At 34.3% G+C, this 27,891-nt stretch overlaps 3 protein-coding genes across 3 annotated transcripts in view; 2 read left to right on the forward strand and 1 right to left on the reverse strand.

Annotated features, from left to right (window-relative positions):
- LOC123310923 (E3 ubiquitin-protein ligase MIB1) overlaps positions 1-27,891 on the forward strand; it is a 610,270-nt gene that overhangs the window by 576,116 nt on the left and 6,263 nt on the right. The window lies entirely within an intron of this gene.
- Positions 13,984-15,680, forward strand: LOC123310924 (protein ALP1-like). The gene is made up of 2 exons (XM_044894637.1): positions 13,984-14,574; positions 14,626-15,680. Exons 1-2 carry the CDS (start codon positions 14,146-14,148, stop codon positions 15,445-15,447), a joined length of 1,251 nt encoding a protein of 416 aa, XP_044750572.1. The 5' UTR covers positions 13,984-14,145; the 3' UTR covers positions 15,448-15,680.
- Positions 15,692-17,036, reverse strand: LOC123310925. Its single transcript, XM_044894638.1, has 2 exons — positions 16,337-17,036; positions 15,692-16,232 (listed from the first exon to the last, which is right to left on the reverse strand). Exons 1-2 carry the CDS (start codon positions 16,751-16,753, stop codon positions 15,777-15,779), a joined length of 873 nt encoding a protein of 290 aa, XP_044750573.1. The 5' UTR covers positions 16,754-17,036; the 3' UTR covers positions 15,692-15,776.

Consider the following 27,891-nt stretch of genomic DNA (forward strand, 5'->3'; position numbering starts at 1 on the left):
AGGAAAGCCTAGACGGAAGATGGACGAAATTTTTGTTCGACTTTCGAAATCTATATACCTACTCATCTCGAAACATTTCATAGTGGAGCAGGTATATTTCCTGAAAATAGGCTGAGAAATTTCACCGCAGTTTCTCACTCGTAATTAAGGTGAAAATTGAAAATGTGTGAAATTTTTTACGAAAAGTTGTGTGACAGAGTTTTGAATTGTTGTAGAGATGAAAGTTCTACAGTTCTGTTCGAGATATTTTTCGCACAAGTTAATGAGAAAAACATCCGACTGCGCCATTCATGCACGAGATCTGTTATGAAATAATATGCTCCATGAAAGTTCTGTTTTCGAATACCCTGCAGATCAACGCCGACGATCTTGTTAGTAAAAATACATCAATCTAATTCGAGATCAGTGTAGAGCTGTTCTCATATCGTTGTTGACGTAAAAAAATTATTGGGTGCTCTATATGAATCTAATGTGGATTGATATTATCATCACGAATGTCAGTTTTTTCATTAGGCAATGTTACCCTCACCTCACCCACCAGCATGGTGGCTCATTTTTTCAGGATGTGCAGAATATTTTCAGGACAAACAGTAGTCAAAACAGAATGAAAATTGTATTAAATGAATTCTGCAGAAAAAGACTGCTAATCTGGTCTAATCGGGCTCAAATATCCATCGTGTCATAAGTAGCTTAAAGTTGAGGTGAAATATTCAACCATTTGCCTATATCTTCATACACTCTTAATGTCAAAAGTAACATTTTTGCCTTCACCATTTTTTGTCGATTCGGCCTAGATAAAAAGATATAGCCATTTTGTTACCATAATGAGCTATGCCACCCCTGGAAACCTGACCCTGAATGGTTTCCAAGCATTAAATATACCATTGTAACCTTGAAAACAAGCTTCATACTACATACATACATATATGTACATACATACATCATATTATAAAAACGTTAGGTGAACGAAGTAGTATTTATAACAACAATGAGTTACCGCAATTTCGTTGACGATAAATATCTCATATTCTTCTTTTGATTCCCATTTTATTTCGGATAATAATTAAGGTGTAATAATTTATTATCGTTGCTTATTTCATGCCTTGATAACCCATTCAATCTTTCATTTTCATATAAATAAATGATATTTTTTCTGAACGTCCAAATATTTCCAAATTGACAAACACAGGACACATAATGACAACAAAATTCCCTTCAGAATAACAAGCTAAATCTATGACAGTACACATCTGTTATGTGTTATATTTTGAGGTTATTCTGTGGATCTTTCAGAGTTCCACTCAGCCAATTTACGCAATTTTTCTAATTTCCCAGATATTTTCTATTTTGAAATATCAAATCACTAGAAAATACATTATCCGAGAATATATGAAGAATACTTTTATTTTCTAAAATGGTCAAATATTCATAAGTGAGCGTCCAACTTCCTTTCTAGAGTTGGATTCTTTGGATTTCTCGTCATGTTATGAAATGGACAATTATTGTCATAATGTATAAACTGGGAGATGTGGGAGAAATTTTGTGTTCAGAGAAGATTCATCACATCGATGAAAAACCATACCCCGAAAATCATTTCATTCGATTAAATCATTTGTGAGATATAACTGTACATTACAGTTGTTTATGGATTTTCAACAACCTGTATCTCTTCAACTGAGCCGAATTGGAAAAATAGTAAATGTAAAAAGTGTTTGTTTTGACTCCAGAGTCTCCAGAATACTGTTAAAATATATGTACAAGTCAAAAACTCAACCTGTATATGACCCCTTTTTTGTAATGAATTTCACTGTCACATCAGTACGATCATTATAAATTTTGATGTTCATCTCCTATTTACATCATTCTTTTCGTAGAATTATTAAGAAACAGAAACCTACACAAACCGTATAGGTAGCTGACATAAAAGTGAAATGCAGCCCACAGACTTCGTTCTTTTCCATCCGTTCGAATCGCCGCGATTCGAACCGTCGTTCCAAAAACGCCAAAAACCGATGTGTGTGGTGAAAAACCGACGATTCGGAACGACGGTTTTTCACCACACACATCGGTTTTTGGCGTTTTTGGAACGACGGTTCGAATCGCGGCGATTCGAACGGATGGAAAAGAACGAAGTCTGTGGGCGGCATAAGACTAGCATCATGAATAACTGCTGTATTCGTTGGATATGTCAACAGCAATTACTGGTCCAATTCAATTGAAAGTCAGTAAAAATAGTTCTAAAGTGTGAAAAGTTTCGGGAGAATCTAAAAACTCATCACTAGAATATAACAGAAATTCTCAACAAATTCTGTAGTTCACAAAGTATTTGCCAGAGGACGATTTTTTTTTTGGGCTAAGCTGCGTTGGATGAGTTCAGCACCTGGATGGATGACCGCGGTGATTGTGGATTCTAACAAGCACCCAAAACACCCTTATTGTTAATCAAGAATAACCCATTCAAATTGACATTTCGCTTTTGCATAAATGAGGGGCTCAGGTAGAAAAACGAAAGTTTTTTCAATGAGTCCACGAAAATTCTCGAGTAGCCCCAGCAATAAAACTTTTTATGACTGCTGTTATTGGTTTGGGAAAAACCTTGCTTATAAAAATTTATTTCGGTATTATCTTTATTCGTCTTTTTATAGGGGTCTAAAAAGGGCCCAATGGTGTTTTATATAGTGTATTAAAACTTTGTGATAATGCCGATAAAATTTTCCTTCTAGAGAGCATCACTTCGTGCGTGCTTCCGTATTGCTGTATTGGGTGGAAATTGGCCCTACCTCGAAGCACAAATTGAATTGGTGGATCTTAAAACTGTTCTCATGATTCCACCTTTGGCAATACGTGTTTCCTGCCCCAATTTATAGGACTTATCAATCTGATTCCAACTCAATTGATGGGGGGCTATACGATATTTCCGAGTTTAGAAGGGGAAGTTGAATCAGGCAGTTTCAAAAAAGAATTGAGACTAAGAATTGCTATGCTTCGTAAATCTGTAATATGCGATATATTTGTGCTGAAAATTCTTGAATTTCTAAAGTCTTAACCTCCCTAAAATTTTCGCTGAGGATATTTCTTTCGAAAAAACATTTACCATTTTCAATTCCGCTATTATGTGGTATTAGAACGCCACTTTTTGTTTGGTTCGAAAATATACAGGGTGTTTATGAGAAAATCATCAAGTTGGAAAAATCGAATTCATCGAAATTCAAAAATTTTCAAATTGCACATCAATTTTTTTATTATTTCATTCGATTCTGCTTGAATAAAGGGAAGGGGTTAAATAAATAAATCATTTATTCAAGATGAAAACATTCAGAGGAAAATCTAGTAGAAATAAGGGAAAACAGCAAATTTGAACTGCGTAATCACAGAGTGATTACGCCACTGAAGGAAAGTAAATTTTGTTTCATAATTTTGACAGTTCATGAATTGTACCCAATGAATTGAAATGAAGTGGAAATAAAATTGACAATACAGGGTTGTTTCCAAAAAATGTGATCCCGTCTGTGGGATAGGTAAGAAAAATAATTGGAGTAAAAAGCAACAAATTTTTAAATCAAAATATTCCAAAAACAGCACACGGTTTCGAGTTTTACCTTTTACCAGTACCTATTTGGAATTTTCTCTTATTTATCGAAAAATACCACCCGAACACTTTGTTGCTAAAAAGAAGCGTGAAGCATCACTGATTTGTTATGCTGAATCTGAATAGAATTCAGTATGTTCCACTGGGGGTGCCCATTAGATGTTTATAGAGAAATCTTAATTCGATATCTTCCAAATTTTGAGATATGTCAGTTAGAACATTTCTGAAATATTTTGAAATATGTATTTCCATTAAAAAAATCGATTTGTGGCCTTTTTTTGTATTCCAACTTTGAGACTCTCATTCGATCTTCCTGTATATCGAAAAGTAATGTTCTCTACATAACTACGTAACATATCTTTTCGGTAACAAAGCTCAAAAATCAGATCTGAGATTGTGCGTTGGGCTTATATGAAATCCTCAGTCTTCTACAAGCCTCTATTTGTGATTTTGTTCAAAAAACAGTGAATAACTTAAAAAAGGCTCAAGACTCATGATGGCTATACGGAAATGTACCTACATAAAATGTATGTGGAATTTAAACATACATCAGAAAATATCATAATATAAAAGGTGTTCCATTTGAAATAAGAAATTTGGTGATTTCTTGGGTACAACGTGAAGTCATTGGTATTTGAAAATATTCCAGAAATGAAGTTCTAACTGACTTATATCCTCGTACAAAATTTGGAAGAGATCGAATAGTTATTTCTCCATAAACTACTAATAGGCACTCCCAGTGGGACACCCTGTATTGAAAATTTGTATTGGAAACCCTAGAATCCTTTCAAATATACCCAGAACCCAAAAAAAATAATTCTCGGCGTCAAATTCACGTGAGTCAACTTCGACCCAATGAGCATTCTGCGTTGCAAGAAGATTGCCGATCGGAAATAATGAAACGTGGACGGGGGGGCCCTGGATGTGCTCGAACTCACAGAATCAGGTCGCCACATCATCTCCCCGTTTCTATACTAAAGTTGTAAAACCTCAATTAAGTGCAAACTCAGCAGCTGATCCTAACGGTGGTCGGTCATGTACGTTCGACCGCTTTGGATAATTCCGACCCTCTCGAAAGCTCTCAGCATCGTCTTCGCCGCTGCTAGGTATTTCATATTAAAATTTATACGCTAATATGACCGCGGGATGTTCAATTTCTAGTAGGAACTTTCCGTATAAAATTTGTTGGCTCTGATATAGAGGTCGTATAAGCGCATCCATTTACCCGCTTCAGAGTGAAATGAGTATCCGGTTGAAGATGGAGATTGGCAGGACACAGACGTGAATATTGAATTTGCGTTTCAGAATTTTGCGGTTGTTCGCAGCTTGTTGTCATGTAACATGAAACATACTCCGAATTGTAGTGTGTACCACAAATACTATGTTCAGGGTATTCAAATTGCTTGATTTTAGCTATTTCTGGTACTTCTAGACTAGAGGAGGAAAAACGTTGAGGTGAAAACTGCATTAGTGGAAACTGTATTGAAGTTACAACCAAATTTTTATATTTTGTCGATTTTGAAAATTTCCATCACTTCATTTTCGTGAATATCTAAAAACGCTAAAATCTTTTTACGGGCACTTTCATTGGGTATACTATACTATATTAATTTTTTTAATCTCCTGTACTAACGGTCGAAAAAAAAACATCTTCGATATTTTAAATGCGAATGCATTCTTTTTTTGATCTCATGTCATACAAAAAAAATTGTTTTTCGAAAATATATACAGGGTGAGTCTTTAACTCGTACAAATATTTCAACAGTAGATTCTTGAGGTCAAAATAAACCCTTTTTCTAAACCATTTTTTCCGATTCGCCCATGATGAAAAGATATAGCCATTTCAGCTTTTCATAATGAGCTAAATATGAAAAACTATATTCCGAAAGTCATTTCATTCGATGAAACGGTTTGTGAGATACAAGGTGTTCGCGCCATGGGGGTTACTCTAATTCAATTAACTTTACAAAAAAGTGTTTGAAGTTTCCTCTTTTTGAGTAGAGCATCTCCTAAAATTATTCAGAACTATATAAAGTGTTTCGTTTCTTCTGCACAGCTATCAACTTCGTTATTTTAAATGGAACATCTCATATATATTTACATTTTTGAATTCCTTGTTTTTGAATATAAGTTTGATAACACAACTATGTCTAAATTCTCAACTGTTTTCGAGAAATTTGACTTTTTATTAATATTTTGACAGTTTTAGGTACTTATATAAAGGACCATAGCTCCGTTCCTATGTTCAAATAATGTACAGAAATAAAATATGGGTTGCTATTTAAAAAAATTAAAATTTTGAAGAATTTCTGTTTTGATAATATGTAGTTCACGTTTTCGTGGACCCTGTATATAATATGGTTATTTACAATAAAAAATTTTATTGTATCATTTATTGACTAGATACAGTCCAAATTTGAATCAATTACATAGAATAGGGACGGAGCTATAGTCCTTTATGTAAATACCTGAAACCGTTGAGAATTCAGACATAGTTGTGTTATCAAACTTATATTCAAATTCAACAAGGAATTCAAAATGGAAAAATATATAGGGTGTTCCATTTAAAATAACGAAGTTGATAGCTGTGCGAAAGAAACGAAACACTTTATATAGTCCTAAATAATTTTAGGAGATGTTTTATTTCAAATTCTTTTTTTTTTGTGAAGTTAATAGAATTAGAGTAATCGACCGATGCCCCATGGCACGGACAACCTGTGTAACTAAACTAAAAATAACATTTTTTTGAGATTTTTCAGCAGCCTCTATCTTTTAAGCTGAACCAATTCAAAAAAAATGGTAAAGGAAAAAGGTGTTTCTTTTGACCTCAAGAATGAACAGTTAAAATATTTGTATGGGTCAAAGCACACCCTGTATATGTCGATATATTATATCATCAAGGCAAAATCAGCATAAAAGTTCTCTGTTCTCTGTATGAAAAAAAAAAAATTAAGTTAATAATAATATCTACATGTGAGATAATAGTTGTATTCAGCCAACTCCTTCATTGACGAGACCGGTTGATGATTCGGGATCATTAATCGCTAAATTAATATACGATCAATGTACGAATTTCAAAATTCTTCTTTCGACCTTATTCGATTAATGATTTCCTAGTTGAAACATAATTTGTCTACAACTGCGTGTTTTTACCCATTTTCCCGCAATCATTTCAGTTTCGAAAGTGTCACTTTTCCACACTATTTCGAGAAAGTGATATTTTAGAAAAGGAAATGATTGAAGCAAAATTGAAAAAAAAGATGTAAAAAAAATGTTCTCAACTCAGGCGTGTAGTGTCTTTCCTGCAAGGGACTGTCTGGAAAAGTATAGCTTTCCTCCTCTTTGTCCACTTTCTCGTATTTCAATTTCTGTTCAGAAACTGGAATGAATGAAGAAAAATGCAGAAAACAATATCATAGAAAGAATGTTTTCAGCACGCGAAGTTTGGTCAATGACAGTGGCGTGCAGGAAAGTATCACATTCAGCGCTAACTATTTTCTCGCTCTAGTGCGGGATAATGATCATTTGAAATTCGTCACGAAATTTACAGATTCTATTAATTGAAAATAAGGAGCTACTTTTAATTCAATCAAACACACGTCTACAGATCAAATTGGTCTTGACGACAAACTCTGAATGTTTCATTCATGATGAGAATTTGATATAGGTACGAATTCAAACATTTCTCACATAAAAACCTAATTGTGGAAATATTTTTTAAGACTTATTGAGATTCCGACATCATAAAAATCACGTTGAAGTCTCAGCATAGCAAGCAAGGTATTCCTGCGGGTGAGAAATTGATTCGATTCCAAACGGTACCTATCACCGCCGGAAATCCAAAAAGTCCGACAATCAGATTGTACTCGGTCCCAAACTCAGTCAAGCTGCTCTCACTATGGTAATTTGCAATTTGTATAATTTTACACAGACACCCCATTGAAGTTATTATCTCTAATAAAACCGAGAAGTGAATAGCTCTGCTGTTGGCGTTACTGCAAATTACCATAACCAGGGCTGAGTAATTAAAAAACAGTAGCTGTGGAGAAAATTCTGTATTTGTGCGTTGATAAAAGTTTCCGATTGAATCGATTCCAGGGGCGTATCGATAAAACGAGATAGATTTTAACAACTTAGCGAGTTTGATAGGAAATTGCGCAAGACTGCATGGTCCTTTAGAGAAATAGCCACCACGAGTATTCCCAGAAATGAATTGCTGGAGGCACAAGTCGTTTCAAAAGAACGACCCCACTACAAGATAGCCGCTTTGTTTTGGCTCCACGGGACCGCTTCACGTCCACACGGTCAATGGTAGACAGGTAGACCATGACAGGCCAGTTACAATGCAATGAAGAGAATAACATTTTCTTTAGTGATTAATCCAGAACGGCATTCATGATGGCCGTTCAAAGGTGAGAAGGGCGATTTCCTCAAGATTTTTTGGAAAGGCGATTACACGCCTAACCCAAAGACACTTGTATATACGAAGAATTTTTGTGATAAATTCATGAATTCTGCGTGTTCACTTTTGTATGTTTTTTCTTGCATATGCAATACGAATCAAAGTTTTCAACATAGTCGAGGCAATATACGGGGTGAGTCTTTGACTCTTACGAATATTTCAACAGTATATTCTCGAGGTCAAAGGAAACACTTTTTTCCTATTTGTTTTCAACATAGAATATGCCTGAAAAACTAAAAATTTTCTGTCTCGTTTTTCCGTTAAATGAATTTCTCTAGTGATATGAAGTGTTTTATGCAATGGTCATGCTAAACTACTTTAAAGTTATTTCTCGTAGAATCTTTTGTTTCGTATTCCTTATGAACATATTCAAAAAGAAAAAATAGATTATGTTCTGATGCAGACATGAGTAATAAACTAGAATATAATCCATGTCGAATTTTGGAATTGTTACCATATAATTGTCAATTTCAAACTGTGCTTTGCTAATCATGGACAAACTTTTGTTTTGAACACTTGAAAAGGGGGATATGCTATTTATTTAATTTTTGGTTGCATCTTTTATATAGAATTTTTTTTTTGATTTGTTATTTGTCTCATAACCAGTCGGAGCAAAAAACACTCAAACATATTTCCACAATGATTCATTATATGGCAAAAACGAAAGAAACAAAATGGCCCTAGTTTTTAACAAAGAATTAGATTCTGCAAAGAAAAAGGTATATTCCCTATTCAAAAAATATACTTGCTCTTGAAATATAAATGCAAGGTCAGATTAAATGTCTGCATTCGATGTCCTCCTGAAGACTTAAGAAACTATCATTTGAAATATTCTCTAATCCAGGAGTTATTTCAGTGAATCTTAATGGGCAAACCCATATAATACCTAAGTGATTACTAACATTTTTTTTAAATTTTAAATGCGGACCCCTGGTTTGACTTTTTAACCTGACACTTCATACTGGTATCGTAATATTTCATTTATCCATAGAACTGATTTAGTCTAACCTTATATCAATATATCGTTCTGTTAATACATAGCTATTATACAACAAGTGAGTTAAATTAATATTTATTTATGAGAAGGAAGTTTAACCCACGAGCCCGAAAAGCGAATAAGCTAACTCATACAAAAAGAACATATTCTTTTTGAAATATTGGAGAGGAAAATGTAATAACCAACATGTGGGGATAAATAAAATACGCGAAATTCCCAGCTTGATTTCAAAATGGCTTGGAAAAGACATGTATAAGAGCTACACAGGTCTCTGATTCAGGAGAAGTTCTGTAATTCTTCTAGCCAATGCGGGGGCAACATAACATCCAATAAACGCCACGGTGACTGGAAATCTGCCTCCGTAGCAGAAGCATATATAAAAGATAGTTTGAATAACAAAATATAGATTTCTAATAAAATATTGAATTCCAAACAAATTGAAATATCTCATAAAATTTTGGATTCAGCTCTTTAAGAAATATCTAACATTTCTAATCGGCAGCAACATGGAACATCGTCGTGAATTTATGTTAGAATAATTGTTCAAACTGTACTTCCAATAAATAAAATTGTGTTATGAGGAATAATCAATTAATAATAGAATCTTCCTAAGTCCTTCAAAAAGTAATATTTCATCTTTATTTTTGCAGTAAAAAGAAGAAAGAAAAATGCAGAAAGTCTTTTGACAGTAGTATAAACAACAATATATTTTTTTTAATTGCATCGAATTGTCTCGACTGCGGCTATTGAATAACGCGCCACTGTCTAATACCTTTAACAATGTTATTAAAATTCAATTACAGTCATATGCTCCGAAAGCAATTCCATTAAAACTTGGCGCTTTCGAATATCGGGCTTTTCATTTCGATGAAAAAATTAATGGAAAATTCGACGTACGTTTTCCGCAACAGCCACCTTGTTCGCGAGGTTCATCTGTTGATCCAATTTCCTTTACCTCTCTATTTCCGACAGATATTCGCAATCTGACGGATTAATTTTCGGAGTTTTCCCCCATTTGGTCCGGACGCAAACTGAAGAGGCATTCTGCTCTGGTCTTGTGCTTGGTTTTGTATCGACCAGAAAGAAAAACGTAAAAGAACAAAGCTTTCGCAGTCTTTGAAGTATTGCGGTCGGAGATTTTCGCTCGTTTTTCGCCATAAAGTTTTGTCAAGTAACAAAAGCGCACAGAATCCATTTGTTGTTAGATGAAATCGAATTTGATTCATCCCAACTGAGTATGATATGAAGCTTCTTTATGGCCTCAAAAAGCTCACCATTCGTTGGGTACTTTGATCTTGGGCGTACGCTTTACGGGACATGAAATAGAAACAGTCCTGTTCAGGTGATCGCCTATTCGAGAGCAACAATTTTACCGGATTCTTTAACCCTTATATGGGTGTTGCATCATGGGCGAAGGAAAATTCAAATCCCTGATGAAATGTAGGATTAACAAACTTGCCAAGGTACACTCCTTGTAAAATATTCATGGCGGCTGGATGATTTCCGTAAATTTCCTGCTTCCCTTATATTATACAGTGATTACAAATTGTTCATACCAAAAATTACCTAGTAAAAATTTAAACCATTTTCTATAGTTGGGGGACCCAAGAGGTAAATTCGGGATTTACTCGAGCGTGTCAGACTAATGTAAAGGGGGATACCTTGGACCCTGTAGAGTGCCTCTACCAAAAATTAGATCTATATATAGGAGGAATTGTCTAAAACAGCCTGTCAGAATAGCAAAAAAACGATCATTGTACATACTCAGAGTGGGTCAGATTAAGATATGTGTGGTTAATTACATATACAATATAATCTGACAGTTTCAGCAAGCCGAAACAATAGAAATTGGCCTTAAAGGTCACAAAAATCAGTTTTTTTTCAATTATCTCCTCTCCTAGGCTTCAAACTGTTTTCGTATTCATTAAAAAAGTTGAAGGGCATAACATCTTCTACAAATTTTGTCCGAAGCAATTTTTTCTACGTTTGAACGTTTTCGATATATATGGCGATGAATGTACATTAGACTGGATTTCTACATTGACCTTGGGCCTTCGCATGTGTAGCTAGGCTCCTCGCCCTTATCGCCCTCTAACTCAAAAACGGTTAAGAGTATGTAAAATTGCTTCAGACAAAAGTTGTATAGAATTTTATTATCTGCAACTTTCATAATGAATACGATAAGAGGTACATGAAGGGAGATATTTAAGAAACCTGTACCAATTTTAGCATTGAAATATCATTGTAGTAATATAGTCTTAGTTGTATCGGAGTAATTACGATATACCGAGCGATATACTTTATTTATACCTACTGTCAGAAGGCTAGAATTAAAAAAAATTGTTGCGTATCTGTCCGTGAATTTATCAATTCATAACATTTCTGAATTGATTTTTTGATAATATTGAAACTAGGGGTACTTAGGTAATCACATTTTTTTTTAACCTTGAGGTAACGTACCTTCAAAAAATGTGTCGTGAAGTAGGCTATGAAATTTTAAAGGTTGATGTTCTGTGACTAAAGTAATTTCTTCCTTTAGTCACTTCGTCTTCTCAAAATGAAAATAATATGTAAACATTCATTCATGTCATCAACCTTTGAAGGGTGGGTATTATACTTTTAACAAAAGATTCCAGGACAAAGCAAACGCTATTTCCCTGAACATTACATACCATAAAAAATAAATACCAGAAATTCAAAGAATCCAATACTTAAAACTAAGTTGCGTTTTCGAGTAATTCGATATTCAAAAATCAAAAATACCTGTGAAATTGGTAAAATTGGGTGCTTTGGCTGGATGCAAAATTATTTAAAAGATCCACAGAATCAAATTGTTATTCTGAAGGAACTTTAAGAGAAAATATCATTTACTTAGTTATATGAAAATGAAAAGTTAAATGGGTTATGTTTGAATGTGGTAACTTTTAAAAGAAAAAAACGATGCCTAAATTCCACTGCTGAATTGCTGATCGCTTCTGCAAATGCATTAAATCTGCTTTAAACCATGAATAACCTTATATTTTATCTTTCGAATGATCAAAGACTCATGTTTCAAAACTCCAGATCTCCTCATCTACGTCAAAGAGAAACAAGAATACAGAGGTTGGTTGCCTCTTCGAGTTCAGTGAAATCATCCAACATTTGAAACAAAATAATCGGTGGTAATTCCCGATGTCAGAATTCACAGTTTTCGCCCATGGGTTTGTAGAAAATCCGCAGAAGGTATATGCGTAGGGTTATCCAGCTCTAATTTAGGACCTTTGTGTTAAGGGCTTCAGCCTCGAGTTAATTCACAATTAAGATAAGAATGATCGCACGCCGAGTTCACCTTCCTCTCCTGATTTACAGCCATACGAGATTAATTCTGACTCATAAATAAAACGGGGACTACCCCTTATCTGATTCTCCTAACGAATCCTAGATGTCGTATGCTCCTTAAAGCTCACCTATACTCCATTCACTTTTATTTTAGCACTCGATTGGCCATGGAAATTTTACACATTCCATTCTGCATAGTACGAAAATGTGGGATTATGACGCTTGTCAAAACATTTTTGGATTTTGAATCAGCGCTATTTTGTCCGTTTACTTAAAAGTCTAAGTAATTACGTAATTTATCTCAATGTCGAATCACTCCGGAAAATATGAAGTCGAAAATATGTAACGAACATAATTGATTGAACTGATTGAAGGCATACCAAATCTAGTTATTTGCATGGAAAATACAAGAGATCAGTTTTTAGATATATTTATTTTGCTATGGAAGAAAATTTGATTATTGACGCATAATATGCAGTATCTTGAGGAGAGTTTATGTTGGTTATCATCTTTGGCCAAAGGTTGAAGAGGTAAGATCAGTTGTAGATTTAAAAAAAATCAACCTAAAGTGTAGGGAATGGGTATCTCCCGAAAGAATTTACGGATAATCAGAAGAATGTTAAATTCTTCAACAAAAAATCATCTTGCATCAATGGAAGTCCTAACAATTTGAGGAAGTTTCAAGACAAGAGGGACTTCATCTTTAAATAAAAATTTCACATGAATTAGCAATTTATAAGACAACTGGCTCGTATTTAGGGCTGTTTATTTTTATACCTCGATATAATCTCGGATATAATATCAATAATTATAAATTTATTGATTCCTTAAGACATTCACAATGTATAGGACAAGTCAAATGAAGAATAGAAATATTTATTTTCTGGAACTTCTACGATGACATTCATCGAATGTCCTGTAGTAACTTTTCGCATTCGTTCATCCTAAAACAAAATTCTCAAATGCCACCACTTTTTTGGGTCTCCCAATCCTCTTCATTCACAATCTTTCCTGTCTTCCTCCTTTTCAATCACTTTCGGCATTTTTGTAATATTAATTGATATTAGTTGTGCCAACCTTACTCCGTTCTAGTTACAAAAACTTGAGAAAATTATTTCATGGCCAGTATAAAAACGACATAAAGATTTTTCACATCGACTGAAGCAATATGATATTCAAGCAAAATGCTCTTTACATAATACACCAAATCCAACAACTTCTTATTACTAAGAAGAATTATCTTTAGTTTTTTTTCTCCATTGCGTATTCAATCCATTATTTGAAAATTTGGAACTATAAAATTGCCACATATTTGAAATTAAATGAGTTGTTTTTTCGCATTTTTGGGCACTAAGGAAACATTGAATTTGAAGCCACATTCGGAAGAAACTTCATTGAAATGAGGTTGAACTATGAGGAAATATTGAATGTAAATATGCCAAACAAATTTAAAAGTAAAATATTGATTCAAATCTTGTGAACTTCGTAAATGAAACCGAACCTAATTTCATCCTTTTGTGATTGATCAAGCTTCTTTCTTTCACATTTTTCCATTAAAAATTTGATTGTTTCCCGTAGAACTCTTACCTTTTCGTCGAGAAAAAGTATCCTCTCTAAAGCGGCCCACAGACGAGCAACTTAGTTGACAACTATGTTGCCAACAAGGTTGTAAACCAAACGAGGGTGGAAATAGCGGTTGTCGACCAGGTTGCAAACATCATTTCAGTAGAAGTTTTCGTCGAGTGAACTAGTCGGTTGAGTCGGAGGAATTATCAGAAAATGGAGGAAGATCTTTTATTATATATAATAATAAACGAGTTATGCGACGATGAAATGCAGCACACTTCTAAGAAGAGAATAATTTGGGCAAAAGAGTGGTACCAAAATAGGGCTAAGTTTTCCCATTCCGGTCTAATGAAAGAATTACGTATCAGTGCACCCGACGATTTTAAAAATTTTCTAAGAATGGATGGCAAAACATATGACGAATTGTTAAATAAAGTGCGACCATATATTGAAAAGCAGGACACAGTTATGAGGAAGGCTATAACTACAAATGAACGGCTTTCTGCTACCCTGCGATTTTTAGCAAGTGGACAGAGTTTTGAGGATTTGAAATTCCTTACTGCTATTTCACCCCAAAGTCTTGGAACAATTATAATCGAAACTTGTCATATCATAAACGAAGTACTGAAAGAATATATTCAAGTAGGTGCTTGCTTCAAATAGTGATGTCGAAGTTAAAATTATTGATTTCAGGTACCGAAGACAAACGCTGAATGGGTGAACGTTTCTGACGAGTTTGAGAGAAAATGGAATTTTCCGAACTGTATTGGGGCTATCGATGGAAAGCACGTGGAAATTATTAAACCTGCTGATACTGGGTCCTATTATTTCAATTACAAAAAAAAGTTCAGCATAGTTTTATTTGCCTTAGTTGATGCAAATTATGAGTTTTTAGTAGCTGAAGCTGGTGCGAACGGTCGTACGTCAGATGGTGGAGTGTTATCGAACAGTTTATTTTATGAAAAATTCAAAAACAATAAACTCAATATCCCTGAATATGGAAATCTACCAAATGACTTTCCGGAGCCAATGCCATTCGTACTTGTTGGCGATGACGCGTTTCCGCTGAAAAGAAATTTAATGAAGCCCTATAGAGAAACTAAACTCTCAAATGAACAAATAATATTCAACTATAGACTATCTAGAGCCAGGCGAATTGTGGAGAATGCGTTTGGAATACTTGCATCCAGATTTCGGATTCTCCTGAACACCATAAATTTGTCTCCCGAGAAGGCTGCCAGGATTACTCTAACAACCTGTTATTTACACAATTTTTTGAGAAGAAAAAATCCATCTATCTACTTGCGAGGAAGCGTAGATCTTGAAAATATAAATACCAGTGAAATCCAATTAGCACCGTGGAGGACTGAATCTCAACAACTATGCGGACTTGAATCCACCATCGCAAGAAATTCTACTGCCGCTGCGAAAGAGACGAGACGAAAATTTACCACCTATTTCAATGGAGTGGGCACAGTGCCTTGGCAAATTCGATATATTGATAACAATGCATAATTTTCTCAGGTTGTTAATGAATAAAAAATAATGTATTTTGGAGAAAAATAAATGATAACGAAATAAATTTGTAGATATCCTTATGAAATAAAAATCATGAGTTAAAAAAAAATATAATTAATTCAGAAAAACAAAATAACAAATAAAAAGAGTATATATACAAAAAAGAAAATGAATAAAAATCAATATGATGATATTCTTCATACTATGTACATAATAAAACTGATCACATATTTATGAAATATCAAGAAAATATATACAAAAACAAAAAATATAAACTCAGAAATAACAAGGGACAACTTCTTAACAAATGATATTTTGTTAATAGTTCAAATATAATTGTCATCGGAAAACAGTTGCTCTATATTCGTATATGGAACATTTTCCATCGTTGTATATGAAGCTGTTGCTTCTGAAATGGGCGAAGGTGTATTTGAGGTGTAGTGCGATGATGAGGTCGTGGGACCTGTCGATGATGTTCTAGAAGCACAGGAAGTGTCGACCGAATTGAAGGACAACAACTCTAATTGTCCCAACGCAAAAATATCTTCAATTGCTTTTTTGGCAAAAATTTTTTGCCTATGAGATAATTTTCTATAGGAAGTAGCCCAACTCTCGGCAAAAGTGTCAGCCTCGTCCGTGTTTTTTTTCCGGTCTGACAATCTTCCTAGTGCTTCCTTCAAAAGATCATTCCTTTCCGACATGTGTTGCACCATAGATTTCTTCTTCCTCTTCGGTGTTGGTGAGAAGGAAGTGGAACTCTCAGGTGCAGGTTCACTTTCGATCTGGAAAAACCAATAGCGGGTATTCAAAATTGACCAAATGAAAAAAATTTCACATATATGAAAACTTGAATGAAGAAATTCGAAAGTATTGCAAATCCACTCACGTTTTGGAGTAAACTGCCTTCCTGCTCATTTTCAACATCCTCCCGTTCGGATTGCTCAGTTTCCATTGTCGAAATTCCAGGAATTTGTATCTCTTGATCGCGCAAGAAGTCAACTTTGTCGTAGTACCAGAGGTTTGGAATATATTCGTCTTCGGCACCGGCTCCAGACCTCTTGCTCTGTTCCACTTTTTTTAGTTCTCGCCTGTAGGTTGATTTTATATTGTTCACCCTTTTCTTTAAACTGTCAATATGCGCATTTGGATCGATTTTTTTATATACTTCTAAAAGTGTGTCCCACCCTCTATTCTTTTTATTCCGATCTTTGAATACATCGGACTTTACTTTCCATAATTCGGGCAGATCTCTCAAACACTCGAAGAAATCCGCCCAAATTGGTATATTTGGAATATTGCTCATGGTTTACGCGTGCGTTGAATTCAGAAACGATGAGATCTTCCCTCTACACGTCGACAACTCCAACTGATGTTGCCATGCGCGTTGCTGATTACCCCCACAGACGCTGCAATTTTATCGCCAACATCGGACTCCGCCCATCGAATATCAAACCGATTTGATCTTACAGCAACCTAGTTGTCAACTTGGAATATCAACCACCAACCGGCCCACAGACGTTCAACTTGGTTGTCAACACGCCGTGTTGACAACCAAGTTGTCAACTAGGTTGCTCGTCTGTAGGCCGCTTAACGAATCATCCTCACAAAATATAGACATGAGTCACATCGATAAGCACAGCAGAACTATCACTTTCCTGGCGCAATAGCAATAACATAACAAAAGTTCCTGTTTGGGAATATATTCTCAACGCGTTAAATCGGACTCGGTTGTTCTGCATAATCTCATTACCAGGTCAAGTCCTGTATTTGAATGAATTTTGTCAAAGCCGCCTTGTGTATTCGAGTGTGTGAAATAAACTCCATTAATAATTGAAGGCAGTAGTTCGTTGAATCGTACGGAGTGTCTATCCCAATAAGTAGAGAAGGCTCAATGTGAACGTGAAGATTTCGCTGAGCAGTGGCGGCGTATTACTGGTTTTATGAGAGCAGTTAAAATTTGCTTGAATAAATTGGTATAAAATCCGTTGTTCGGTGCTCATGTAAACATGAGAAAGTGAACGTGGAAATATGTCTCCTTAGAAAAAAGGCGTACGAAGCTGTTGGAACTTTTTGTGAACAATTGAAAAGACTTTTCGTTTGCGTATTTTGAATTATGTTCTTATGAAAAATTTCAACATTTTCATTCTGGTAGACATGATCATATTTCAATTATTCGAAAAACATCTTTCAAATTAACTACAGGATGAGCCTTTGCCCTGTATATACATATATTTCAGCAGAAGTCCTTGAAGTCAATAGACCATTTTTCCCAATTAGACTCGGTTGAAAAGAATATAGTTTTTCATGGATGTGATGAATCTTCTCCGACCACAAAATTCCATCCACATCTTCGAGTTTCTTCATTATGACCATTATACTATAGCATTTTGGAAAATAAAACTATTCCTCATGTTTTCTGGTATAGTTGGATATTCAAACATAAAAAATATCTGTACCTAAATTTCGTAAAATTGGGTACTTACTTTGGCTGAATGCAACTCTGTTTGAAAGATCCACAAATGTGTAATGTCATAAATTTTGCTGAAGGGAATTTTGTCTTCTAGAGGGAGAAGGCATAGCTTATTAGGAAAACTTAAAATGGCTATATCTTATTATTTAGGCTGAACCAGAAAAAAATCAAGAATTTACTGTAAAATTCTTCATATTAAGATTTTTTATATTTCACTCAATAGCTATCTCAGCTATCTTTATTGTGGATATCTCTTGAAAGGATATCCACGGAAGTAGCTATGGACAATAAAACATAAAACAATTAAATAGTTTTGTTCGATATTGGCTTTTACTTTTATTCACGATGAAAGTAAAGTCGCCTAAACTCACGAAACGCCAAAGGTTGGTTTTGGTTAATTTTTATGAAATCTGACACAATATTGTAACGTTTTCTTCGCTTGATTAAAACGTCCAATTAAAAATATTTATTTACACTTAATACATTTATAGCTCACAAACTAACTATGACACAACTATTTATTTCCACTCGTATTTATTTCCACTAGTCTCTTGCACTTTGAACTATAACTGTACTTGTACTTCCTACCTGCTCCTCCGCTGGGCTTATATAGGCGCCGGAAACATTCAGGTACCTTCGCGAACCTTTCGCGATTCTTCCAGAAGGAAGCGACCGCCCTGGTTCTCGAAAGGTCCGACCGCAAGGGCCGGACTGGTTACAATATCTTCAATATCAACTCTTTTCAACTCTGAATATTTCATTTTCAAGTTATCAATTCTCAAATTATGAATAAAAAGTACGTTCAATGTCAAGCAAAACCATTTTATTGATTTATTATCCATGGCTACTATCGTGTAGCCAGTTAGAAGATTTAGACGAAAAAATCTATATTTTTAGAAAATTGACTACCGAAGATTATAGTGCAGAAAGATAGGAAACGCCCTTATATCTCTAGTACTAAAAACCGACATTTTGATCAGTGAAAACGCATTTGAGAATGAGATGGCGCTGAAAACGTACTGTCAATACAGAAAAACTGTTAATAACAGTTTTCTGTTTTATAATAATTGAGGGGCGCAAAATACGAATTCTATTCCTTGTATTGAATTTCAATATCGACTTTGTTCAGACAAGAAAATAAATATCCTGAGCGACAAAACAAAAGTATGGTTCGGAATTAATTGATATCAATAAAACTAGCTCTCGGATAAGGTATATTTTTATTTGCAATTTATAAAAAATTCACAAAAATTTTAAATTATGGACAAAGAATAGAGCTATACGTCAAAGATGTTGTTTCTGTTCAATACTTTGTTTTGAATTAATAAACTAAGTTGAATTTGTACAATTCATATCAGAAATTAATATGAACCAATATACCATCATAGCATACACATTTCAGTTACTTACATTTTATTTACAGAATTTTCAGAACCCCAATTAAAAAAAAACTTCACTGAGGTATACAAGACCTGTATGTTATCCCGTCAGTATAGTTTCTTTATAATTTCTTTATGATGTGGTCTCTTTATGACAGAATATGCAAATTGATCAATGAATGAACAAAACACTCACAGCAGGTTTTATAAAACTTTGACTTTCAAAACAACAATTTGACAGTCACTCGATACCAAAAACGAAATCAATAAAACCTTTGCATGGACGTATATAAGTCATAATTTCCCCCAAATGGGCCCTTTATGCAAGGAATGCTTCCTGTATACAACAATTTACGTGGATGAACAGTTCTCAATTGACTTGCAGTAAAATGTTCATTACCATGGTGTAGTTAGTAGTGTGAATGACCGAGTCACATATTACCAGTTTTAATACTTACATTCCCATTTTCCCTAGTAAGATTCGTTTTATTTGATTCACAGTTCTTCACCAATCACCACACAATAATTTTCGAACGATATTTTGAGGTTTTCACCAAGAAATTAGACAAAAATTTCAATAATAAGCAACTAGAACGAGCTTGATAAACAAAAGTCGGTACGAGAATCAAAACAATCTTTGTCAAAACATTCGAAACCTCTTCAAAATGGCCATCTAAAATCTCACAAAATTTCATATGTTTCTGCAAATGTTCCTCGAATTGATATTGTATATTAAAATCAACCCTTAACTTAAATTACGTTGCACCAACTGTTGAGTTTAAATGGCTAGAGCTAGACTTAAATTAAAGCGCTCCTGTAATGACCACTTAGGTATTTAAGGCCGGGTTTCTAACCTAAAATAATTTGTTGAACTGGCTGCAGAACTTCCCATTTTTGATGGATTTTGAAAATTGAATGAATTCATTACTGAATACCAAGCCTTTTCTTTTGCCTTCATTGTTATGCCATCAGTCTTTCAATTTTCAATTTTGTGTCACAAATCATGCTATAGTTAGCAACAAACTCTTTTCTTCTGTTGAGACGTTGAGTGCCCTTTGCTTGGCAATCATTCATCGTATTCGTACTAACAAGGACAATAAGGACATTTTCTTCACGTTCCTCTTCAACAAGATTCACACAAGACCTTACAAAGAAAGTGTGGTATAAACTGAGGTACCTTTTATTTGACAATCCATATCATCATCAATAATAATGCTAATTCAACAACAGAATATAATAAGAATATAATAATTTACTCGAAACTGACTGACACGACAATAAAGTTAGGGTGATGATATGACAACGATCATCAGCAACCGGCCAACCAATGAAATGGCTTCATTGGATTAGGATGAAGTTGCACCAAAATAAAAAACAGAAATATTACTAGATATAAAAACTTAAGGGCCCCTTACTTAAGATTCCGTTAAGCCACAGTCGTGCAACTGGGAATAAAATTAAGCGTCCATTAACTTTAAACGAAACTTAGTTATGTACTCGTTTTAAGGGGTATTGGTGCAAACGGGCCTCAAAATCACATTTGAAACATAGATGGCGCTCACATCACTTTAGTCGCTTCGTTTCCTATTTTTCTACTCTATAATCTTTGCTGACTACCCTATTATAATATGGAGTTCACAGTTTTAGCATTTTTTTCATAAATCGCCTTATATCTCGGATTCTTATATTCTTATGGGACATTTAAATCCTCATTCAGTAGAAGGTTTTCTACCTCCTCTGAGCCGTTGCCCCTTACGTCACCAGTCACCCTGTAAATAAAGAATGGTGTGGACTGTGGGGAGATTTTACTCGGATACAATGATCCTTTATCTAAAGTAGCCTTGTTTTATTCATTGTGCACTTATCGATTATTTTCTGTGACCGGAAATCATTAGATAAATTTTCGATAATTTTCTTTCAATTTGTTTCAATCAACGTCATCGCCAGGAGGAAAGAATCCTCCTTTTATTACGAATAAAGGCGAAGCTACGCGTCATCCGACCATAATTAAACTCCGGGACGATCCGGAGAAAACGCAATAAAACTTCCATTTTGTAGTCGAGTGGCGGAAAATAATTAAAATTTAAGTACTTTTTATCCTACATTTCACAAGCTAATTTGTTTTAATCAATGCACTTCGATATTCGAACAACAGAACGACGCACATAGGAGTAAAGTTATTATCTAGCCGGCCAAAAATCAGTTTCCAAAAATGCATCAGAAATGGGAAAATTGCACCGAATGGTCAATTAGAATAGTGGTTGATTCGAATCAATGGCGTAAATCGTTTTTCCCTGATCATCAATTAGCGAAAAAATTTGTTTGAACTTGTCGGTTGCATTACATTAGTTTTTAAACGCATCAAAAATATCTCTTTCAATGCACAGTTCAGTGCTTCCTGTGTTACCTCTCAAACTTTTATAAGACCATCTCATTATGGATTATGAGAGACCAGGTATGCATCTATGTAATAGCGTTATGTTATTCATTAAAATAGAGGATGCAGCAATAAAAAAAAATTAATATATGGTTCTCTTTATTTTATGCTTCTTGTTATTGTGAATTTCAACATTCGATGAGACATTTGTTATACTTCCTGATGACTCCCGATGACTATTTTAACATGATTGGTTGTTCAAGTTATGTAGTAGATAGATTTTCAATCAATAGCCGCCAATAACCGCCACTTTGGAAAATATTGATTTTTTTTCTTCAGCTAATCTAAATGAGGAATCAAGGAATTTCAAAATGAGGACGGAAAATAGATTCTATATATGGAGCTATTTTCATCAGTAAAAGACAAAATGTCATTTTAGGACCATCTGGATTGACCACCATCATGAAACAAAACCTCTTCAACCTTAGGGATAGCCAGCAGTTGACCAGTTTCGACAAGAATTTGGAATTTTTCGGAAAATTGTCTAGTAAATCGAGATAATTATTCCGAAGAGCAGCAGAAGAATATAAAACATTTCAGTCTTTATCGAATAAATTTTGCTCGAAAATTTTCAAGAGAATCTTGTAACATCGATATCTTACTTCCAATCCGCTTCTATCTGGCATGAGGCCAATACCGACGAAAAAAAGCAAGCCATTTTTGGTAAAATCATCCAATCAAATAACTCCTCAGAGTCTTTTCTATTCGGACAGTTATGCAAGTTGTGAATAATCAGACGACTAAGAAGAAATAAATCAATTTCACATCAGGTGATTGATTGAGTTTACCATTTTCTTATTATAATTCGTAAATAAATTATTATTGAGGTGAGTTATCGTATATATTATCTCACTCATTGTTTATTATTCGCAAGATTGATACCAGAGGTCCTAGATTTTTTATGATATTTTTTTCGTAATCAACAGACTTGAACCAACAGAAAATGGTTTTTAAATATTTTTGGCCGACTAGACTTGTCATTTACCCCTCTGTGCGACGCTATAACCCTCGCTGATGAACAAGACCTTAGATCTGGATCATTTATAAGTGACGTTTTCGAAGTGTCAAATGACCGAATACCCCCTCCGATTGTAGAATTGTGACTCAGTTCGGCCATTTATTCATCCAAAATATAAATAGCAGTCACAAAAATTTTTAATTGTTTACAGAGTTGGGAACATAAATTTTTATGTTCCTGGTTGTTGGGAGGAAAGGTTTTCTCCTTTTTATTGTGATATGTGGGAAAATTCTATTCGTCATTCTGTTTGGTAGTAAATATTCCGATCATCATCGGCGGCCTTCCAGTTAATGGCAATTCGGCAATTGTAAGATATATCCATACAGGATATATCTTACATCTTACATCTTATTATACAAATAAGAAAAAAATGATCTCATTCAAATTTTTATGCGACTAATTTTCTATTTATAGTAAAGATAATATTCGATACGAATATTTCGAAATTTCGAGATTTATAACTATTCCTTCAGAATATGTATCATATTTAAACCTACGATGGTTTTTCTGGGAGATACGGGTGTAGGTTTTTCGAATATCGTAAAATGATTTTATTCCCCTCTACAAATAAGAATAATTTTCAAAGTAGTTTTCTTTCAAACTTATAGCTTATATTACAATTGTAACAATATACCTATTTTATATCAATAAACACCTTACAGAATTTCAAATATAAAATTATCCCCTTCCCCCAAATCACTCCTGAAACTGCCACTGCACTATTACCGTTACGGCCGGTTTCATAATCAAACCTAAAGCCCCTTTAATTTTAAAGCTTCCTTTAACGCTACTAAAAATGACAGTCAAGAAAGCTTTAAGCTTAAAGTGACGTTAAATTCAATTATGAAACTGGACGTTAGAGTTTCTGAGCTTGACCTTAAAATGATCTCGAAATTCAAATTCAACTTGCCCATAATAAGATAGTCAAAATAACAAATCGACTAACACTCCGTATGATATAATAGATGAGGTAGATAATATACAGGGTTTTTCATTGGTAAATGAACATACGGTAACCTGAGCTAGAGCTACTCTAGGCGAGTCCAAAAAACCTATATTAGATTAGGTCTAATCAATTTCATAACCGAGATACATGTATCATGTATTCACCTAAAATTCCAATTTCTCATAACTTTTGAACCAACCAGGATAGTCGGTTGATATTTGGAATATATGATTCACTTACACAAAAAGAGACTGTCTTAGAACGATTTGTAACCAAAATAAGCAAAGAAAACATTTCTCACTTCGCTTTCCCTGGAGTTTCCTTTGAGCAAAATGACGTGCGGGACAATGAAATCTACTGAATGTCATTGAAAATTTTTTGCTCTTTTCAAATATCTCCTTCAAATCCAAAAATGTTGATATACAGGGTGTTGAATCCCAGCTTGGAAGATGTCCCATATTTTTCAATTACGGACCTGGAATTTTTTGGAAATTTAAATGTGAATCTATCGACCTGTGCAAGTGAATCATATATTCCAAATATCAACCAACTATACTGGTTGGTTCAAAAGTTATGAGAAATTGAAATTTTACGTGAATACATGAAGCACCCTGTATCTCGGTTATGGAATTGATTAGACCTATCATATATGGGTTTTTTGGACTCGCCTAGGGTAGCTCTAGCTCAGGTTACTCTATGTTCATTTACCAATGAAACACCCTGTATATGAAATTGATACTAACGCCATTTGAGCGCAAATGGTACAAATTCTCTAAAAATCAGAATGACTCTTCAGTTATATATTTTATCAGATTAATGTTTTTATTTAAATCTACCGGTAGATTTTTTCGAGCTTCAAGTGATCTTGAAATTAAAATTCGATTTACTCAAAAAAAATATAGTCAAAATAACAAATCGCAGTGTAATAATTCGACATTCAAATCTAACAGATACAATTAGAAATGGGGAGGCACACCGCAGAATCAGGAATTCATTTTCTAAACTATGATTAATCACCTTCAAGTAAAAATTCGAACTAACAAAAACTGAAGAAGTTATAACTGGAGTATTGCCTCGTTTTTTGATAGGGTAACCTGACATGCAAGAATTAATCTTGCAACCACCCTAGGTCATAACTAATAGTTTCGCTAAAGCCACAGGTCACGCATATTAGAAGTTTCTTCACTAAACTCCAAGTTTCACATAATTCGCGATAAAGTCTAATTGGGGTGGGCCATTATTCAATTTGGGGTAATTGAAATATTGTCCACTAGAGCAATGACTGCCCGTTCTGTATGTAAGCTTGTTACAGGGATAATAAGGGTAGGTGAAAATATAACTATCTTTATACATTAGATTTATTTCAATGTATGTAGGATGTGAAACTTGAAAAAAACAACAGCATGAAAACCTGATGATCCAAATTATAGCGATACACCAGAAAAAAAATTCAACACTCAACTGGAGTGAATATTCTACAGGGTCTACATGAATGGGGTAATTCATCGTCAGGAAATAATGTGGGTCTTTCATATATTTTTTTTTATATGCCCATGCTTAGATACAGATTCGTAAAGATGGCACCTGAAGAGCAATTTTTTTCTTAGAAACCAGAAAATTCAAAGAAATTAAATTGATAAAACATTCTAGGGGAGCGAGAAGGCAATCAAAAATATTTTTCTAATTTTGACATATTATATAATGTGACACTTTTTAAAACTCATTGACTGGCGTTTCGAAACGTTTCACTTTTCGTAATCAGTTATGAAAAATAATAGATTTCGCAACTGATGATAAAACCGGACTTGCTTCCATAGCAACGAAAGTAAAAAATAAAAATAAATATTTCCGTCACTAGACGATTTAAAAGGGACGCTTGTATAGATGTTTTTGGTACTTTCAATTTGAATTCAAGAAGTCACATCCTATTCAAAATTAGAAAAAATACTGTGTGAGACACGTTGGAAAACACAATTTTTTGTAATTCGCTCTTTACGAAAACTAATGCTTTTTCCAACTGGTTGCACAAATAACTATTGTTGTTCCCCTATAATGACAGCATGATATCCGCCTACTAGGTAAATTTAAGTTCGAGGATTATTCCAGCCTGTAAAACTCAAGCTACATACCTTGTATAAAGGTAAATAAATTATTTTTCTCTCAAAAACCGTTACTTTTAGCAAGAAATTGCAAGAGACCTTATTTGTTGAAAATGAATCAAGCTATCAAGAATTGATTGAGCCCTTGCAAGCAGGGTGTCCCCCTGTATATAAGAATTGATTCTTATTTCATCTCATTGAACTCTAAAAGAAGTTAAGAGTTCAATGCTTCATCTGCAATATTTAGTTCAGTTGTTAGTCGTGTAAATTGCGAGATGAAAAAGTTTAAAAATTCATAACCTTTTTTTATCCGTTAAAACCTTATACAATATATGAGGAAGATTTAAAAGAAAAAATGAATATAATCGGTTTAGCCGTTTTTACGTAATGCGATGACAACTCAAATCAAGGTTCCATTTTTACGAGGATGTATTGAGATCTAGTTAGCCTAGACCAGTTCCATGCATAAAAAAAATATTGCGTTGCCATAGCAACGAAAACTAACTCATTAGAAGTGTCAGTGTGAAGACCAAGACCTAAGAAGTTTCGTGTCCAAAAATCTTGCTTCAGTTTTTTGGGATTGCCATAGAGTAATCATGATTGATTTTTTGGATAAGGGTAGAACGATAACCGGAGAGTACTATTCGAAATTACTGACCACTTTACGGAAAAAAATTCGAGAGAAAAGACGCGGAAAGCTATCCAAAAGTGTTTTGTTTTTGCAGGACAACGCCCATGCACACAAATCTCATGTTGCCATGCAAAAAATTCGTGATTTAGGGTTTGAATTACTAGAACACCCCCCTTATTCACCAGATTTGGCTCCATCTGACTATCATCTCTTTCCTCAACTGAAAAAAAGTTTAGAAGGTCGTAAATTTTCTTCCAGGAGGTAATAAAAGCTGTGCAGGTCTGGTTTGCAGAAAAAAAAAACATTTTTTTAATGTTTCCAATTAGGAGGATAATATGTTGAGTAATAAAATATTTTCACATTGAAATTTTGTTTGGTTTTATAGTAGGCTAAGAATTTTTCAATATATCCTCGTATTTACAAAGATTAAACTCAATGATAGAACTCAACTCATGAACGCCATTTCATTTTTCTTTACATCTGGAGTTTCTCAGGGATTTCATTTGGAACAATATAGGTTATATTGTTTCTGGTATTCATACATGACGTGGAAAGCCGAGATATTTGCTCATTCTTCCTCATGCAGATGATGGAAATTTTCAAAAGAAATTCAGTGAGTAAGCTGACTGCAATCCTCCCCACAATGGAAAGGTTTTTTTTAGAGATTTCAATATGGATTTTTATGATTTATACACTGCGAAATGAGCTTACCACTTACAGTGAGTAAGTTCAAGTGAAGAGCACAGTAAAAAAAACGGATGTTTTCAAAAATCAGTTCCATATCCAGTTGAGATTGATCAGTATCAATCTCAACAAGATGAAAACTTGAATGAGAGTCCCATAAGAATGCAAGTAGGTTATCTTTAGAAACTTATTCAACTGAATACAATATTGGAAATTACAAAAATATTCATGGACCATTAGCTGTGAAAGGAAGGACCTGTATAAAAACTTATTCGGCAAAAAATACTCTTGATCCAAAGTCCAATTTAGCCTGAACTACTTCGAGTGCTGATTCCTATTCACCGATTTTACAATCAGTATAAAACTTTTGCCGATTGTATTTCCCCCCCAACAGTTTAGAATTCAATGAACGAAGTTCATTTACTTCCGCGAAACTTTTGTCTCCATTCGAAATTCTTCATTTGCGGGTAATCACCCGAAAACGAAGTACGTGAAACGAAAAGAACCGTTAGACTGCTATCTAGGAAGTTAAACATTCGCAAGGAATTCCCTGGGAAAATGCTGACTGTTATTTATCTTCGGTGTTTGCCCATTTAAATTTCTGCAGGTGAAATAATACACTGGGAGAAAATTCCCGCTTTATTTTTCACGGTATACATTTTGCATTTCAATGGAACAAAACCCTTTGGAAAAAAGTAATTCGCGGTTCTAGGGAAATTGATAATGACTTGAAATTACAAGAATAGGAAGGAACTTGATGCTCCGATCCAGAGGTTT

This window comes from Coccinella septempunctata, chromosome 4 (genome assembly GCF_907165205.1).
Source record: "Coccinella septempunctata chromosome 4, icCocSept1.1, whole genome shotgun sequence".
NCBI lineage: Eukaryota > Metazoa > Arthropoda > Insecta > Coleoptera > Coccinellidae > Coccinella > Coccinella septempunctata.

Coding starts and splice junctions, on each gene's coding strand:
- LOC123310924 (XM_044894637.1), top strand. CDS start 14,146: ATGGAGGAAGATCTTTTATTATATATAATAATAAACGAGTTATGCGAC. Junction 14,575..14,625: donor TACTGAAAGAATATATTCAA/GTAGGTGCTTGC, acceptor TATTGATTTCAG/GTACCGAAGACAAACGCTGA.
- LOC123310925 (XM_044894638.1), bottom strand. CDS start 16,753: ATGAGCAATATTCCAAATATACCAATTTGGGCGGATTTCTTCGAGTGT. Junction 16,233..16,336: donor AAGGCAGTTTACTCCAAAAC/GTGAGTGGATTT, acceptor TGGTTTTTCCAG/ATCGAAAGTGAACCTGCACC.